Source organism: Podarcis cretensis (assembly GCF_951804945.1).
Source record: "Podarcis cretensis genome assembly, chromosome: 12".
Lineage (NCBI taxonomy): Eukaryota > Metazoa > Chordata > Lepidosauria > Squamata > Lacertidae > Podarcis > Podarcis cretensis.
Window position 1 is genome coordinate 10,046,179 of NC_137181.1, and position 19,750 is coordinate 10,065,928.

Here is a 19,750-nt window from a genome sequence, read left to right on the forward strand (position 1 = left end):
AGGTTGATGAGGCAGGATTTCCTTTTAATTTACTTAAAAACACACTGGAAGGAGACTATACCAGCAGAACACATAACCAGCAGAATGAAACAGCAATGCAGTTGTTTGCCGATGCCCCATTGATCCTTTTTGGCAAGGATTTAATTAACACATTTTTTTATATGTGTTATGAGCAGTGGCACATGAGACATCCTGGCAATGGCGGCGCTGAGTTTATCTGGAAAGGTATGGTGTCAGGTGAGATGGTGGCATAGGAGTTCTGGGGTGGTGGCCCCCAGGTCACCACTACCAGCCCTGCTGGGAAGATGCCTCTACCTCTGCCCACCCCCTCCCAAAGCCACTGCTGGTTACAGCCTTAACAATGCTTCCTATTGCTTTGAGATAATGCACAATTGGCTGTGAACTTTGGATATGCTGTTTGAGCACAATGGCTTAACCAGGGCTTTTGTAAATGAGAATGCTGGCGAGAAATATAAATTTGATAAAGAGGTGTCTATAGCCAAAAATAACAATACTAGAAAAGCCATTAATCTTAACAGCAAAGAAGAAATAAGAATAAGGCATCAACGTTCACGATCTGTTTACCGAATGACAATGAGACATTCCTAAATTTCAGGGAGTCAGCATCTAATGCCTTCTGGGTCAAATTCAGACAGCAGATGGTACCAAGTCCAACAACTGTTAACTTATGTTCCCTCTTTTCCTTGACCTTTTGCACGAATCAGGCAGCAAGAGAGGGGCAAAGGAATTATAGGTGTAAAATGTACTCGCTGAAGGGCATTGCCAGCACACTTCACTGTGATAATTTGAGTTTGGGGCTCTTGGCTTATCAGCCTTAACAGCTTCTTCATAACGTTCTTTATCAGCAAGATAGTTGTGAAACAATGTGCAACTGCCACATGAATGATGGAACAAGAATTGTTAAAATTTCAACTGCTGAGAGTTGAGTAAGCTAGAGATGATAGTAGATCAGCTGTTCTATGCCATGTTATCCCATATTTTTTAGACAGTCAACTTTGTTCTGATCTCTGGTTTATTCTCCTGAGCTGCCAAATAATTCATTAGTAAATATTCTACACATTCCACTTTAGAATCCGAAAGTCCCAAACAGCCACACAATTTCATCTTCTGTGTCTATGGTTCACTTTAGAGGATGACAAATGCTTAGCCTGCAATGGGTTTTCAGAGGGAAAAGCTCTTAGAAGAGGCTGGCAGATGAGATGATTGTTTCGTAATTTAGCATCAGGTTTCCCGGAAGGTTTCCGTGCTGGTGGTGGCTCTGGGAGATGGCAATCTAATTTCGTTATGGTGAATCAGCATGGAACAAGCAATTGCATTTGTATTTCATCCTACCTCCCTCCAAGAAGTACTACAGAGTGGGGGAGCCTGTGGCCCTTCAGATGTTGCTGAACTCTCCCGTCACCCCTCACCATGGGGCAAGCTGACTGTGGCTTATGGGGGTTGGAGTCCAACACCATCTGGAGGGCCTACCAGAATTCTTTGGGCCTTGCTCAAAAGCAATTCAATTAAAGTGATTGCAGCTGGATAGGGAAAACAGGGTCTTCTCTTTTTTTCTGATAAGGCTATAGGATGATGCTCCAGAAGACATTCCATACCATACTTCCCTTCTAACTTGTCAAAACACTTATGAAACGTTTTGGAGGCTATTTGAGATTAGGCTACAGTATTTGGTTTTATGGTTTGGCTTTCGAATGAGATAATGCTGATGTTCACTGCCATTTTTCTGGCTTGTCAGGAGCACGTGGTTTTAAGGATGTAAATACGGATAGGCAACTCAGTCTATTTCTGGTCCATGTTATTTTTGCATGTGTTCATGAATAAGTATGTTCCACCCCAGTTCTACATTAATTTGTGATAAAAAAATCTTCATGAAAATTCATTTATAGAAACACATTTTAAAATGATTTTCTCCCAAAATATGCATTTTTGAACATTATATCTTTTGAGTTGAGAACTAATTTAGGACATTCAGGAAGTATGAAAGCCGGTGGATAATTGAGTTCTGAGCTCCACATTAGTTTGGGAGGTGCAGACTGAGAACATACCTCTCAAGAAAATCTGGTTTCTGCACCCTGCATAAATTAGGTATGGCAAGAATGACTGCTGATGTGTGCTTTTTTAGTGTAAACTCCATTGTCTTCCATATTTAAAATACTCCCGCCACCGCAATAACTCTTACATGGAACCACCTCTTTCATCCTGAAAACCCACCCATAGTTTGCAAACTTTATCCTTTAATCCCTTCAGTTCTCAACTTCAACCAAAACAAAAAATTTTTTAAAAACTGTATTGCTCACTCATAATCCTTGCCACTTCCATTCCAGTCCTCCTCCTCCTGTTTTGTTAATGATGCTTTCACCTACTTCCTTTGCATTTCCCTGTTGCATCCTCTCCCACTATCTAAATATAGCCAGATATAATTATTTTTTTAGTTACTGTAATAGTAAACCCCAGCACACCTCACAGAACTCTGTATGAATGGGGTCCCTGCTGTACCAGGGACCTACACACCCTTCTCTCCCTTCCTCTACTTTTAGTTCTGAGCTGGTAAGTGCTGATCAGCACTGGCAGAGGTTGGAAGGGAGATATGGTAGGAGATAGGAAATACGGAAGAGAGTGCCCAGACTGGGGTTGGAAAGAAACTTCACAAGTGAAACAGCCCTTCAATGGACAGAGAAGATTGAGTGCTATCTCAAGACAATTAAACAATTGTATTAACATTAAAGACAGCAAGAAGTGCTTAACTGTATGGATTAAACCACTCAGATTTCACATGGGGTAGAGTGAAAACAACAGTGTCCAAAAATTGAAAATCTAGTGGGTTTCCCCATTTTGCTACTCAAAAATTGTGCAGAATTTGTATCTTGTAAGTGAGGTTTTACTGCAATGTTTCATGTACAAGTGCTTTTAGCTTTATGGACTTTTTCTTGATTATTTTGGCAGGCATGAAACATTAAGTCTCTGAGCTGCCAAATACTGTCAAATAATAAATCCCACTGTATACAGACTATCTAATGCTGTCAGACGCTAAATGCCGCTGCACGTGAGTTATTAACTGCTGTCAAATAATGTATAGGATTACATACCCACTATCAATTACTGTCAGACATGAAATAGGGAACTCAAATACAACAGAAGATCCAATGTAGATATCAACTACTTGGAGCATATGCAGCAAATATTCAATCTCTCGGGGGATATCTAGAAAATATTTAACATAGGAAAAATGTCGGGGAGTGAATTTATATCATACCAAAAAAAACGATCATCATGCTTTGTACTGAACCCAGGTGCCCCAGTCTAAAGATTTAAGGGGAACAGTACCTTCAGAGCACTTCCTTCCACTTGTCAACAAATCACTGAATTCATTTTTAAATTCTATTGAAATTATGTTATAAATTTTTTTATACTGTATTTTATTTTTGTGAGCCTCCTAGAGAACCTCTGTTATTGGGTGGCTGCATAAATGAAGCAAGTAAATTAATAAATTATTGGTGAGGCTTCGGAAGAGATCCTGAAACATGAAAACGCAGGAAGCTGGAACAGACCTTTAGCCCAGCATCGTCTTCTCTTTAGTGGCCAGAAAGTTCAAGGAAGCCCACCATCAGGCCATGAAGCTGGCAGGCCTCACCTGGTGTTGAGTTGCTTCCCAAGAACTACATCTTTCTCTAAAGGCACAGTGCTGATGAACATGGAAGTACCATAGAACTATGAGGCTTAGTAGACCTCTCCTCCTCCATGACATTCTAACTTCCTCTTTCAAGTAATTTAAGCAACTGGCCATTACCACATCATGCAACAGCAAACTGATTATGTGATGCATTAAGAAGCATTTCCTTTTGTTTGTCAAGAATTTCCTACCAGTCAGTTTCAATGGATGATCCCTTCCACCCTACGTTCCAGTATTATGGGATAGGGCATGTGTATCCACATCCTCCGGAAAGCTGCCCAGAAGGAAAAGATGGTTCCTCACTTCTCCTGTGGCGTACAGAGAGAATTCCGTCTCTTAGACCCTCTTGTATATTTAGCAGAGAATATCATGTGTGTCATGGGATGCGGGTGGCGCTGTGGGTTAAACCACAGAGCCTAGGGCTTGCCGATCAGAAGGTCGAGGGTTCGAATCCCCTCGATGGGGTGAGTTCCCGTTGCTCGGTCCCTGTTCCTGCCAACCTAGCAGTTCGAAAGCACGTCAAAGTGCAAGTAGATAAATAGGTACTGCTCCGGCGGGAAGGTAAACGGCATTTCTGTGTGCTGCTCTGGTTTGCCAGAAGCGGCTTAGTCATGCTGGCCACATGACCCGGAAGCTGTACACCGGCTCCCTTGGCCAATAAAGCGAGATGAGCGCCGCAACCCCAGAGTCGGCCACGACTGGACCTAATGGTCAGGGGTCCCTTTACCTTTACCTATTATGTGTGTAGAAACTTATTTCCCTCATCTCTAACAGCAGGCTCAAGGACCAAATGTTTCCTATTTTTTAAATAGGCATTCATTGTCTTCTTCCCCCACTTGACTAGAAGCTATCTTTGTCTCCATTACTTTTTCAGACCAAGGGCCACATTCCCATCTGAGCAACCTTCCATGCCAGTGGTAGTTGTGTCGGCGGGGGGGAGGGAGGAAGGGAGGGAGGGATAACAATCACCCATATTTATTGTGTAGCGTTATTTACAGATCAAGTATTTCTAGGGAGTACCTGATCTCAGACAAATCCACCACAGGAAAGATGCATCCTGGTTACTATGAAAAAAAGAAGGGCAAACTATGGAGATTCCAATGACTAGAAAATGAGAAAGATGCAGGAAAAGTGCACTAAAGGAGATGATAAAACAGAAGCTCGTTAGAGTCACAGAGATTCCTATTACTTGGTGTCTAAACAACTCATCTGTCAATCAGAGCTTCACTCATTGGTGAAAACACTTAAAGATGGATCATCTCACAGAGATCTGCACATTTTGCTCCATAGCTTCCTTTGTAGGAGAGCTAAAGGCATACTTAACACACATACACACGAAGACTGAGAGTCTGGGCCTCTGCTGGCAGTGGGCCTGGTACATTAGTACATTAGTACCCCCTGTATCTACCTCTCAGTGATCCTGCTTGGCATAAAATGAGAAATTCCCCGGATAACTTAAATAGCAGCCCTGCTCTCCCTGTATAGCCTTTGAGTGCATATGGTCACTTGGCTGAAATGAGATGTTCTTCCACCCATCCCATAGGTGATTCTAGCAGCTTTTAAGTCATCCAGCACTAAGTACAGAGGCTACTCATGCTCTGCAAGAGATTACGCTACACACATACTCTTGAGATCAGCACAGCTATTGGTTCCTTCCATGGGAAGGTTTTTTTAAAAAATAATATTTATTAAATTTTTAACAAAAAAGAGTTACAAAATAATAACACACAAGAGAAAAAAATACAAAGATACAAAAACAAAAAATTTAACATAAAAAGAAAAAAGTAAAAAACCAAAAATTCCTCTTTTATAATATCTCACATTCATTTACTTATTTTCGTGACTTCCTCACACCTCCCTTTTTTGTATTCCATTTAAAAATTTATTCAGCAAATTCATAACCTCATATTTTACCCTTAATTATTTATCTTCACATATTCTAACTTCAAATTTTCATCTAGTATCCATCCCTTCTTGCATATTCTTATTTTACCTTATTACTAGAACCACTTCATTTTATTCCAATGTCTTTAACATTCAATAATTTTACAGTGTTTCTGTAGATAGATTTTAAATTTCTTCCAATCTTCTTCCACCGACTCTTCTCCCTGGTCTCGGATTCTGCCGGTCATTTCAGCCAATTCCATATAGTCCATTACTTGCATCTGCCATTCTTCCAGGGTGGGTAGGTCTTGTGTCTTCCCTTCCATGGGAAGTTAAAAAGGCTCCCATTCCAGGTAACACCCAGGTATGCTGGGGAAGGGTAAGAGCTCTTTAAGCTGTAAACCTGGTCACATAATAATGACTAGGACTGGCATTATACACAACCCTACATCACTTCGCAGCACTGGGCATGAGGCTGTAAGTCTGCTAAATATTTTGGAAAGTTGTTTGTTCACTATATATTTGGACACTGCTGAAGATATCGTAACCTAATTTTACATTATGGTTCCTGAGATACAGTTTGGATACAGTTGGATACCATTTTGATACAGTTGGGTACGGTTGGATACCATTTTAAATTAAGATGGTGGATGGAAACTTTCAAAACCGCCCTGGTTATTTGGTTTCTTAGAAATCCCGAGCAATGCTGGGTACAAGGCTCCTAGCGTTTGTTATAATAGTGTATAACATGTTGCCTGACAGGACTCTTTGCATTAGACAAAAATGCACACTAAGGTTCTCAGGAATGCTAAATTCTGCATCCAGTATTAAATGTCTAGTTCCGTGTGGCAACTGGGAGGATTCTCAGGGCAAAATGACATAGTTGTGCATATGGTTAGGTTTTCAAAACCAAATTGTGATCCTTTTATGCTGGGCATGCTTTGACAGAAGAGCCGCAGCTGCTAACAAGCTACTATTGGGCAGGTGCCTGCAACATTTGGCAAAGGGTGCAGAGCAGCAATTATACTATTCCCTCTGTGCTCTGCGGAGGAGTGCTATCAATCCATACATAATTCAAACTAGCTTTTCTTTGCCCCGCTATCATTTGTCTCGAACAATGCGAACTGCAGTAAATCTCAACAGATTTCCTTGGTGGTTGTATCTGGAATCAGGGCTGATGTAATATGCACTTGAAGAAATATCAAAACAATGTGCCAAGGAAACCCAAATTTTGCATCCAGAGAACAACATCTCTAGGAAACTGTAGTCATTTTTTTCTTTTTTGAGGGTGTGTGCAATTATTTCCCAAACTTCCACAATTCTTTGCCTTTTTGTTTCCTGACTGATAGTTGCTTTGATACCATTTTTAATTGGTCTATATCTTAGGAACTTTATTCCTAGCCAATCAGAAATCCCATAATGAACATGATGTCATGGTTAGCCTTTAATGCATGACAAAGTCAGTCAAGAATGAGGGCAATCTTCTTCGATCAGTATACAGTAATCCTGGGATTCAGTAGTATACTGCTTCTAAAGAGGGAAATCCCATTGAGAGCTCTTGATAGAACTACAATGACTTTGTTTAGTCACTTTTTAAAGCTATCTAAGTCACTGGATATAACTTTTGGCAGTGTGTTCAGTGGGACTTATTTGCACCTAAGTGTGCACAGTGGTTGCACCATTAATTATACCTCATTTTATCTGTTCTGACTCTGTGCAGTTGAGGCTGGATCATATGCAACTGAGTCATTGTCTTTTACTGAGATCAATGGGGATCTTCCAAGAATACCTCTGGGGTATGAAAGTTAATTTGTGTGGCCATTTCTTTCTTTCTGACCTTTTTACACTTTACGGGAATTGTCTATAGTCCGGATAATATTCGAGGCTTCCTCTTTCTGCAATGAAAAGTTTCCTTTATTTTATTAAATTGTAAGCAAATGTGCACTTAACGAGAAATGAGTTGCCACATTAGCAACACTAAACCACTTTTTATGACTTTAAGATTTCAGTTGGTGTCCTTATCTAGTCATCTCCTGCTTTGCTTTGCTGTTCAGAAAGTGTTTCCCAACCGTGTGGCCAAACACAGATAATAGCTCCACAGTGAATTTTGCAACGAGGAGTAAGTTCTGCTTATGAGAAGAATGCAAAAATGGCTGACTTGACGTTGCTAGGAGCTAACAACTTCCGCCGATTCACTCCCGAATCCTTGGTTGCCATTGAGAAATGCATTGCGGCCAAGAAAGCATGCGGAGACCCACCCCCTGCAGAGAAGCCACGCCCTCAGCTTGACCTACAGGTATTCCAGAAGCTGCCTGCCCTGTATGGAAACCCTCCTCTGGAGCTCATTGGAGAACCTCTTGAGGATCTTGACCCCTACTATCATGATCATAAGGTGAATAAATTTTTTGTGACCCATAGGCTTTGGTAATATAATTAGAAATGGGGGGGAGGGCTGCATTATTTGAAAGAAACAAGGTGATCGTAGGAAGGTGGAGAGTTGTGTGCCTTTTAAATAATTCTAATAGGGCTTCATTAACATTGCAGATTTCCTTCTGACAGTGTATTATCCTTGATTTCTAGGACAGCGTTGAGCAGACTTTAGCCTTAGCTGATAACTACAATCCTGGAGAGAGACTGAGAAGAACCCCCTATTGGCTGACAGGACTGTAGCATCACAATTCAGCTTCTCCAGTTAGCGCTGATAAATCTGCAGTTATTCTACTAGGTTTTCATTATCTTTCCTGTGCTTTTTGACAGTTTCACCCCATCATTTTTTATATGTTGTAAGCCGCCGTGTACATGGTTTGAACTTTGGAAAGACGGCATACAAATGAATGATTGATTGTCACATATCAGCCCCTAGAATCCTGCTAGCCCTTTAAGGTGAGCAAGTTAAGAAGACAGGGGAACCTGTTCCTCCAGCAGCTTTCACAGTCTCTCTCCTGCCTTTCATGAACACTCCTGACACCTTTTTTGTAGCCTACTTTTTAAAAAAAAACCATCTCCCAAATTCATTCCCCTTAATTGATATACTTAGGGACGGAGCGCATAGTGTGATATTAGCATTAACTGTCATAGAACAATGTTTCCAGTTAATGTATTTCCACCCACAGACATTTATGGTGTTGAACAAAGGGAAGGCCATCTTCCGATTTACAGCCACACGTGCTTTGTACATCTTTAGCCCTTTTCATCCAATCAGACGAATGGTAATTAAGCTTTTGGTACATTCATATCCTTTACGTGAAGAAGTGCAAGAGCAACAGACCTCTCCTGTTCACTGTTCCTCAGCAAGTGCAATTCAGAGAATGCAGCCTCTGACCAGGAAACATCCATTTATCTCTCATGGCTACTGGCTATTCATGAACCAATCCTCCATTCATTTATCTCTTTTATAGCCTTCTGATTCAGAGGCGCCACCTGCACATCACATGGCAATGGATTCCATTATGGTAGGGTTAACCAACAAGGTGGCCTACAGATGTTTTGGACTTCAGGTCCCATCCGTCTCAGACAGCATGGCTAATGATCAATATTGATGTGTACTGTAGTCCATCTGGAGAGCATAACATTGGCTAATCCTGCATTAAGTTGATGGTGATTTTTTGTTTATGTGTGTGTTTGTGTGTCTATGTGTGTGTGTGTGTGTAAAGAATCCCTCTTTGTTGTTGTTGTTGTTGTTGTTGTTGTTCAGGACAAATGTGCATCTAACCAATTTCACTGGGTGGCCTTGAGTTTCAGTATTGAGAGAAATATCTTCTCTCCCAATGTCACACTGCTGCCATTCAGTCAAATTCTGTTGTAATTCAGGAAGAGAGATATGAGGTGTATCCACACCTGGAACACAACTCCTTGTAAGGCAGTCTTCCCTAGGATGGTACCCTCCAGATTCTTCAGAGTAGACTACAACTTCAATAATCCCCAGGGCCTTGGCTATGCTGGTGGGGCTGATGAAAACATCTGGATGGTACCATGTTGTGGAAGGCTGTCATAAGGTGTGTGAAAAGTTGTGCTACTTCTACAAACCTAATATTTTTATGGGGATAATATTAGCAGTTTGTGGATGCTCAACATTACATCAAGGGAAGGGTAGGGGACCCCTCCACACACATTTGAAGCTGAGAATCCACAGCAAATGCTAGTGTAAAGTTTTTCAATTGTCATTTTCCTTAACTCCTGTTACTTACATTGTTCACTATGTTTATTATGGTCACTATTTTCACCAATTGTGTCTTCATGGCTCTTGCGGACGTGCAGTCAAATAGCAGCGAGACTTCCTCCACGAAGTATGTTGAGTAAGTAACTTTGGTGATATCGTTTCTTCTATTTCTACTATATTCTCCTAATACAGGACCTAAAAATGCAGAACACACTGTGGAAAAAGGTGTCTTATGCAAGGATTAAATCATATGCCCCTCGTTTGAGTTTATTTCAAGTTTGGATGCCTTTATCTAGGGACTATTACACACAGCTAGGGATGTCAGAGAATGCTGAAGAAAATGGAAACAGGAGCAGAAATGGGTAATGTTCGCTTATTCAATGCAGTGAATATGGTCAGTATTGAGTGCTGTTGCTGTTTTCAGTCCACAAACAATATGTAATGGAAAAGCAACTTCAACACTGATTTTAAATTCATAATCTAAAATCCAACAAAGTAATATTCAGAATGCCCTCTGACCAAGCTGCTATCACTTTTTTTTTGTAGCAAATTGGTTTACTCTTAGTATGCCTTTGTTAAGGTCAACCCACAGTCTTTTCCTATACTTAAAAAAAAAAAAAAGAGTTATTACAGTTCATTTGTCCCTTATGACGCCTCAGGACAGAAAAGGACCAAATATCACATGAATACTCACTTTCCATTACTCTATGGGGAGTTGGCAAATCGGCATACATTTAAAACTGAAAACATTGGGGTAAGCCAGAGGAATATATCTTATGATTGTTACCTTACTTTCTGTGTTAACCTTGTTTCCCTGTATACTTTCACTCCTCAGGTATACTTTCACGGCCATTTATTCCTTCGAATGTCTAATCAAGATATTGGCAAGAGGCTTTTGCTTGAATGAATTCACCTTCCTTCGAGACCCATGGAACTGGCTGGATTTCAGTGTTATCGTGATGGCGTAAGCATCAGAGTTTGCTGCAATTAAATAATTTCCTTTCAAGAAATTGAACAGTGGTGGCTAAAAGGGACATTTAAAAACAACAACATAGCATGCACTTAAAAAAAGGAGGTCGTCTTATACACGCAATGTTGCAATTAATTATTTCTTAATTTTGGGCTCAAAAAATAGGGGTCGTCTTATACATGGGGGCATCTTATACATGGAAAAATGTTTGGTCTCAGAGCCTAAAAGAAGTTTGAATTAATTTCTGGGTAGAAAGCACATATAAAAGCGATTAGAGGAAGGAGAGAAAGCTCTTATCGAGGCAGCTGTCATTCATATCATCACGAAATGCTTTCTAGTCCTCTGGATCTCGCTCATAAAGATTTTGTTGCGCTACTGTAAAACTTGGGATTCCCCCCAAATACTGAAATAGTTATTCATCAGCTTCTCCCGCCTAATATTTTTGCAGGCATTAGGACCAGAGATTGACTTTCTCAGGAAGTTGAATTCTGTTCCCCATTACTACATTCTGCACTCTCTGTATATTATGCCCAATCCTTCTCCATGCAGCTCCGGTACTAAAAGGCCAGTGCTTTGAGAGCCTTGCCTGCAGGCAGCACTAACACACCATTAATTGCAAATGGCTCCTAATAGAGGATTGCAGGTCCCTGGAGGAAGTGTGTGTCTCGCTTCCATCCTGTTTGGGACTCAGCAGGCAGAGAGCTGATCCAATCCCCTAGTCCACTCTCCTCTGAAGATAAGATACTTCTTCGCTGAGGGTTTTTGACTCCCATGTCGCTTGAGGTGTTAGTGTAGCCTTATGAGGCTTTGCCCTCAGGTGGGAAAAAGTATTGCACCCGGGAAAGGGAAAATGGGAGTCAAACAGACACTCAAGGAATAGTTTCAGAGAAAAAGCTTTATTTCTACTATCCATGAACTGATAGAAGGAGCAAGTGTGTGATAACTCACAAACAAGCATGAGTTCGCAGCCATTTGCACAGAGCATATATTCCCCTTCCAGTTCCCTCCCCTTTCTCCTCCTCTTCAAGAGTCCTGCCCCATGAGTTCCCCTGAGCATGAACAGAAAGCTCCTGTCTTGGGACTCTTTTGGACTTTTGAATGAGATAAAAGTCAGTTCTCAGGCTTGCTCTGACAGAGCCTATTCATTAGCTTTTTGGAGCTCTCTCGTACTGATAAAAGTAACATTTTGCCGATGCACAGCATCTTGTGAGAATCCACAGAAAAGCTCTAGCTGTGGGTTTTTAGGAGAGAGAAAGGGAATTTTGGACAGTTTTGAGGCCTGGGGTGATTATTGGGGGGGGGTGACTTTGGGCCTAGGTGGGGTCACCTGTCCTCACCTCCTTCATTAGAACTACCGTATTTTTCGCCCCATAGGACGCACTTTTTCCCCCTCCAAAAATGAAGGGGAAACGTGTGTGCATCCTATGGGGCGAATGCAGGCTTTCGCTGAAGCCTGGAGAGCGAGAGGCATCGGTGCGCACCGACCCCTCTCGCTCTCCAGGCTCCAGGAAGCTATCCGCAAGCCTTGCAAGCCCGGCGGGAGTTCCCGCGGGCTCACAAGGCTTGCGGGCAGCAGCCTGCAGCCCCGGCGAGTGTCCGCAAGCCTTACGCGCCCGGCGGGAGGTCCTGCCGGGCGCGCAAGGCTTGGGGCGGCAGCCTGTTGCCCGAAGCACAGGGAGCCCTCCGGAGGGTGCCCCGTGATTTGGGCAGCTGTACGCAAGGCTTGGGGCGGCAGCTGCGGCTGGGGGGGGAATAATTTTTTTTAATTCATTTCCCCCCCCCAAAAAAATGCAAGCTCCGGGGACAGCTGGGAGGCGCAGCGCGTCTTCCCGCTGTCCCCGGACCTGGTCTGAAGGCAGGCGGCAGGGAGAAGAGCGCTTCTCCCCGCTGCCGGCCCCACAAGTGCCTGGGGGGGAAATAAATTTTTTTCCCTTTATTTCCCCCCAAAAAAACTTGGTGCGTCCTATGGGCCGGTGCGTCCTATGGGGCGAAAAATACGGTAGTCGTTCTACCACATATTTTGCAATGGTTGCCCCCAAAATGTGTGGTAAAATTACCCTCCTCACCATTGCCTTGCTGAGGTGATGCAAGTGATCACGCTACCCTGCAGTAGGGGATTGGCGAATCTGTCAATTTTAGCTTCTCTCAAAATGCCAGGATATTGGGAACTTTCCCCAGAGCTGTGCTTTTGTGCTGAAAAACTGTTTCATGTTCAAACTTCTGACTGTGGAACCATATTGTAGTTTAAGCCCAGAAGCTCTGCTGAGCATGAGCAATTTACAGGCCTCAGCAAAATCTGCTCATAGTCCCTCAGCCTGAGGTAAAGTTCTGAGCCTGACTAATACCTAGACGGAGCCATGATTGGCCAGGAAGTGCCCAGAAATCTTTGGAAAGAGATGTGAAAGTAGCAGCATTCCTTTATAAATCTGAGGTAAAAGGCCACCATCTGAGCCTAATACCTAAAATAGAAGACTGCCCAGGAAATGTCCCAAGCTCTTGGGAGGAACACTGGGGTAGAAAAGTAAAAAATACATCTGTAAAATAGTCACATGTCACTTGAATACACCGAGATAAAGGCCATGGATAGGCCTGAAGGAAAGCCAAAGTTCTGGTCTTGACTAATACATACATGGAAGATTGCCTAGATGTCTTCTTTTGAAGGAAGGGGTGGCCATGGGGAGAGAGAAATATGAAACAAAAACAAAACCAGGCCCCAAAGTCTACCTCCTGCTATAGGCCTCAGCCTGAAGTAAGAGCCCCTCAAAAAAAAAAAAAAAAAAAAGGCTCATGTAATGATTACAGTGGTACCTTGGTTTGCATACGTCTTGGTTTGCATACGCTTTGGATTACAAAAACATCAAACCCGGAAGTGTGGATCCTGGTTTGCAACCTTTTTGTTTTGGATTACAACCCATTTGTTTGGATTATGAACAATTTTGGGGGGGAGGCCCCACTGGCGAAAGCGCGCCTTGGGTTACAACCTGTTTTGGTTTACAAACAAACCTCCGGAACGGATTATGGTTGTAAACCAAGGTAACCGCAGTATTTATAATAATTTATTATTTATACCCCGCCCATCTGGCTGGGCTTCCCAGTTTGTATTTACAAACAATTAGCAGAAATGAAACTAGCCCTGGCTAGGCCGAGTCAGATCTTTCCTACCACCCTTCTCACTATATTTGCACCTCCAAACTGATTGTTGCTAATTAATATTAATTTTAAATTAAAATTTATTTTAATTTTAAATATTAATTTTAAATTAATATTAATTAATATAATATAATATATATACTGTTGTATATACAAGAAAGGTCCTTCCGGATCTTACTTGCATATATAATGCTTTGCACGGTAGAGACACTAAGGCCGTAGACAAGCTCCCGGCTTTTAAGCATTGCAGGGGGTTGGACTAGATGACCCTGAGAGCCCTTTCCAACACTACAGTTCCATGATTCTAAGGGCTGTCCCTCTGCTTCTGCCAGGCCATTGGTTTTCTGGACAGTGAGAAAGAACTTAATGCCCCCCCACCCCACTTGCTGATACCATGACTGCATCGGACTCCATGGGGGGCGTCCCTGTGCCAGCTCTTTAGAGGGTATTTTAGCCCTGGGCAGCGCCACTTCTGAATGGCAGCAAATTGTACCTGCAGTGGCCATTTGATTGACTGCGATGTTCATTTACCCAGAATGTAAGGCCTCCCCAAGTTATACACCTATAGGCCAGTTTGGGGGTAAATGGAAGATGCCAAGCAGCCACTGTAAACTGGAAGCCAGGCTCTGCTTCCATTCAAGAGCAGCATAGCTGTCCATTGCCACTAAAAGGCCTTTCATGGGCACAGCGAGGAGTATGTTGACTAGAGCTACAGTTGGGTCAGGCTAATAATAATAATAATAATAATAATAATAATAATAATAATTTATTTATACCCTGCCCATCTGGCTGGGCTTCCCCAGCCACTCTGGGCGGCTTCCAACAAAATATTAAAATACAGTAATGCATCAAACATTAAAAGCTTACCTAAACAGGGCTGCCTTCAGATGTATTCTAAAAGTCTGGTAGTTGTTGTTCTCTTTGACATCTGGTGGGAGGGTGTTCCACAGGGCGGGTGCCACCACCGAGAAGGCTGGTTAGGGGACCAGTGTTGCTGCTGTAACCCCTCCCCAAAGTTTGTATTTTTTAAAAAACTTATTTCACATTTTTATTTTACAGACTTTTGGGAGAGTTTATTGATATGGGTGGTGTTTCCGTCCTTCGGATGTTCCGGGTGCTGAGAGCTTTAAAAACCGTTTCCATTATCCCAGGTATGAAAAATCTCTGAATTGTTTCTGACAGCAATCAGGTTGCATTTGCCCTTGCAAAGTTCAAATCTATGTGTCAATGGCACATCAGATGCATATATTTCAATGGTATTCATTTATCAGAGACAATCGTGTTGCAGCTGTTCCTTTGGGGGGCACATATAGGAAGGCTTGCTAGCTTTTTGCCTGGATGAGTTGCTATAGCTGCCATTTTCCAGGTTTGAGCCCCATGCCCAGTTCTCTAGAAGTGAATCTCTAGGTTAGGAATGATGCATCTTAAGGCTCGTGCATATGCATCAATGCACCTAAATGCATTTTTGTTATTGTAATGCATTTCAAACTGCTTTTATTGTTGTGTTTTAAATGGTTGTAACCTGCCCTGGGACCTAAGGGTGAAGGACAACTAAATATTATATTATATTATAATAATATAATAATATTATTGTAATGCAGCCTGTGACCTCTTGGTGATGGGCAGGTAAGAAATGTTGGGCATGCACAGTCATTTCACATGCTTCACCTGCCGATGTTTATTTCGAACTATTCATATATTAAAATAATAGTGTTACCCTAGAATATCAATAATGAAAAGAAAAAAAACACTCTCTTTACTTTTAAATTAGTGTAGCAAGAGAGGCAATCTGAATGTTTAATACAGGAAGCATTGTGTAATAGTGGGGGACGAAACTGGACTTGACATGATTCTTTGTATAATAGACATATATTATGTTCACAAGTGTACCTATTTTTATCTGTGAAATACTAGAATACCGTACATAAATATACATGTACAGTGGTACCTCGGGTTAAGTACTTAATTCGTTCCGGAGGTCCGTCCTTAACCTGAAACTGTTCTTAACCTGAAGCATCTCTTTAGCTAATGGGGCCTCCTGCTGCTGCCGTGCCGCCACTGCATGATTTCTGTTCTCATCCTGAAGCAAAGTTCTTAACCTGAGGCACTATTTCTGGGTTAGCGGAGTCTGTAACCTAAAGCATCTGTAACCTGAAGCTCATGTAACCCGAGGTACCACTGTATTCTGTACTGTGTTGCAAGTTGCTGGTAAACTGAGGTGCTTCCAAACAGGGGCTTAATCGGCAAATGGGGTACTGGCAACTGTTTGTTGTTGGGTTGCTGTTTTTCGCTTACTGGATTTTTCTTAGAAAGGGAAAATCTGAAATAAATGGGAGAATTATGGGTTAGCCAATGACATTATGCAGACATTGGGGAAAAAAACACCCCTGTGTGTATGAGGAGAATGCTGGGGGACAGAGAAGAACCTGAAACTTTCATGAGGGCAAAACAAAAAAACCTATCATATTTTTTTTTCACCTCAATATGGTGAGGGAGCTGATTTTGAAAACACCCCAAAAATGTTGTTCTGAAAACTTCCAAATGCAATTTATCAAGAATGTATAACTTGCTGTTGAAGTGGAATACAATAGATGAGACAGTGAAGCCAGCTATGGTTAAATGGGCACAGGACATAGGTCATGTCATTATGTTTGCTGACTGGGAGCAGTTATGGACCACAGGTATTAAATTCACGGCATGTAATGCCTTACGAGAAAACATTATGAAAATGATTTACAGGTGGTACATGACCCCAGTCAAGCTTGCGAAGATTTATCATTTGCCCAATAACAAATGTTGGAAATGTAAAGAGACTGAAGGTACCTTCTTCCACCTTTGGTGGACCTGCCCGAAGATTAAGGCCTTCTGGGAAATGATTTATAATGAGATTAAGAAAGTGCTTAAGTGCACATTTCACAAGAAACCAGAGGCATTTCTCTTGGGTATGGTCGGCCAGCTGGTGTCGAAGAAGGATAAGAATTTCTTTTTGTACGCTACTACGGCAGCAAGGATTCTCCTAGCAAAGTATTGGAAGACACAAGAGCTACCCACGCTGGAGGAATGGCAGGCGAAAGTGATCGACTTTATGGGACTGGCAGAAATGATCGGCAGAATCCGCGACCAAGAGAAAGAGACTGTGGAAGAAGATTGGAAGAAGTTTAAGATGTATCTTAAGAGTTACTATAAAATTGAGGAGTGCTAAAATGCTGAGGGAGAGGAAGACGTAGAATTGCAGCGGTAAATTGTGTTTAATTTAGGGTGAAATTGAAAAGGAGAATGAATTTATATTTAATTGACTAAGAAGGGTTGCTGAATAATTGTTTAAAATAAAGGATGCAAAAAGGGGAAGGTATGGGGAAGTCCGGGAAAAGAGGTTTATGGAAATAAGGTAAAGAAAATATGATCTTTTGTGTTTGTTTTTATGTTGTTTTTGTGCTTGTTAAAAATTTGGAAATTAATAAAAAAAATTATTAAATAAAAAAAGAAAACTTCCAAATGCAGATGTCCCGTAGGTTATCTTCCCTAAGCGGATGAAATACTTTCATTACTTGAAGGTGTTTTTTTTTTAATGTTAGCTTGCTGTACCACCTGTAGAGAAAATCAATTGCTTCATGTCCTGTTGCAAACAGTTATGGTTAGTGATTGTTCATTTGATATTATTTTTATACAAAGCAAAACATGTTGGCTGGCTGCCCATTTACAAATCATACAAACTGTGCTGAAAATTCAAACCCACTGATTACAGATCCGAATGCTGTATAGGTTTGCTACCAACAATGAACAGATTTTCTCTGTTCCATCCATCTGTTGTTTTTATTTATTAAATGGAGCACATAAAACAATTTACTAAGTGCTGTACACAGAATATTTAGGAAAGCATGGGTTTATTTGCACTACATTCCACTATGTTTCACTTTGAGTTTACCTCAGATAAGTTCTAAAATTAGTATCAGAACTGGTGTATGCTTGTATCATGCATTGGTGTTTGACACAGTTTTCACTTAACAATGAATGTTAAGTGAACTCTAGGTCCATTTGGACACTCCAAATTGTTCTGCAGGTACTTTGATTTTGGAATTCATATGTCATTCATTCCCCCCCTCTACAGGTCTGAAAGTCATTGTAGGTGCCTTAATCCAGTCTGTTAAGAAACTCGCAGATGTTATGATCCTGACTGTTTTCTGCCTGAGTGTGTTTGCCCTCATTGGTCTTCAACTCTTTAAAGGACATTTGAGACACAAATGTGTCAAGAACTACACGGAATATATCAGCCAGAGCATATCCAATGAAACATCCTTTTCATCTAAACAGAACTTGACTACGTATGAGAATTTTACTAATAGCCCAGGTAAATGCTGTCCTCAGATCTTTGCAAAACAATGGATTTATTCCATCTTCTGTCTCCAGGTTTGAAATGGGCCCTAGCAAACAAAACACACGAGTCTGCCACTTCAGACTGTTACTCCTAAGAATAGTGAGAATTATAAGTATCAGATAAGTGCTTTGGTAGATTTGCCATGTGGGTAGCATTGGGATAAATCCTTTTTGGATTATTGCAATCTTACTTTCAAACTCCCAAGTGTTCTTCCATGAGTGGTGCGATTGTAACTGAACCCCATGCCTGAACTTGCACAGGATGGGAGTCCAAGGAATTGAGGTGGTAACTGATCGAGTGCTAAATCATACTGACAAATTAAAAATGAACAAATCACCAAGTCCTGGTTGCATCCACCGAAGAGTTCTTTAACAATTCCTATGTAAAAAAGCTATTGTCTAACAAAAATAAGAACATAAGAAGGAGGCCCCTGCTCAATGGAGAATGTTGGGCTTTCAAATTTCAGTGGCGATGCTGAAATTCAGCAGCCCCCGCCTCTTGCCTTCCGTTCTAAATCATTATTGCAGCACCCTCTCAGCTCAGTAGCCAGTGTGGGTGAAGCTGTCATGCTCCCCTAAATTTGCCTCTGCCATGCTGGATCGGGCAAAAGGGCCATCAAGTCCAACACTCCGTTCTCACAGTGGCTCAGTGTAACTCTGATACCCAGCAACTAGTATTTACAGGCACAGTGTGCCTCCAACAGTGGAGGAGGTAGAACATGACCTCATGGCGAGTAGCCATCAAAAGCCTTAACCTCCATGATTTGATCTGATTCTCTGTTAAAGTCATCCAAGTTGGTGGTCATCACTACATCTAGTGGGTGGGAATACCATAAGTTAACTATGTGTGAAGAAGTATTTGTTTTGCCCTGCCTAATATAATGTTCAGCTTCACTGGACAGGATGCTAGTCATCCAAATGTGCAGCAGTTGTGTAAAAGGCAAAATCCAGTATCATAATGCCATTATTCAAATCTGTGGCGTGACCACACTGGTAACCATATTGTGCACAAATGATGCCGTCCCCTTTCTTGCCCCCACTGAAGCCTTGCTTACTGGGGTTGCATGGCTGCAGCTTCCAAGTTCAAACAATACTGCATGGAGGCAGTGTTGTTGTTGCCAATTTTCCTTAAAATTAGCTCCAAAATGTCCCTGTGATTTTGCCGAAGCTCAACAACTTAACAACTTTGGTGAAGAAAGTTCAACAACTTTTGTGTCCAGATTTTCACTTTTTGAAATATGGCAACCCTAATTTAGTTTAGTGCATGAGCAACAGGAAATCTTGGGCTCATGCACTCTTCCTTCCCCTCCCCTCCTTTAGCACAGATGTGATTAGAAGCACCCACTTCTGGTTTTAAACCGTTTCACATTATATCAGAACTGGAGGAACAGTGATTAGTTTATTTTTTATTTTTATTTTTTCAAATAATATTTATTCAAGTTTTAAAAGATTACAAAAAGGAACACAGTATATAAAAGCAAAACATATCCAAGAGAAAAATAAAAATAAAAAAAATAAAAAA

The 19,750-nt window shown here is 41.5% G+C and overlaps 1 protein-coding gene and 1 long non-coding RNA gene across 7 annotated transcripts in view; one reads left to right on the forward strand and one right to left on the reverse strand.

The window, feature by feature from the left end:
* LOC307199341 overlaps positions 1-13,494 on the reverse strand; it is a 37,277-nt gene extending 23,783 nt beyond the window's left edge. The window contains exons 1-3 of the long non-coding RNA XR_013831901.1: positions 13,334-13,494; positions 10,522-10,715; positions 9,763-9,929 (exon numbers count right to left, since the gene is read on the reverse strand). This is a non-coding gene — a long non-coding RNA (uncharacterized lncRNA). The remainder of the gene's footprint in view (positions 1-9,762; positions 9,930-10,521; positions 10,716-13,333) is intronic.
* The window catches only part of LOC307227163 (sodium channel protein type 5 subunit alpha-like), a 38,709-nt gene continuing 30,275 nt past the window's right edge, over positions 11,317-19,750 (forward strand). For 4 of the 6 annotated variants that reach the window (XM_079996344.1, XM_079996348.1, XM_079996345.1 and 1 more), the window contains exons 1-3: positions 14,316-14,392; positions 14,914-15,005; positions 17,963-18,202. In XM_079996344.1, the coding sequence (XP_079852470.1) occupies positions 14,331-14,392; positions 14,914-15,005; positions 17,963-18,202 (394 nt within the window). In that variant the 5' untranslated portion in view covers positions 14,316-14,330. Of the gene's footprint in view, positions 11,488-13,042; positions 13,136-14,315; positions 14,393-14,913; positions 15,006-17,962; positions 18,203-19,750 lie in introns of those variants that run through there. The other 2 variants (XM_079996347.1, XM_079996346.1) reach the window with 2 other exon arrangements.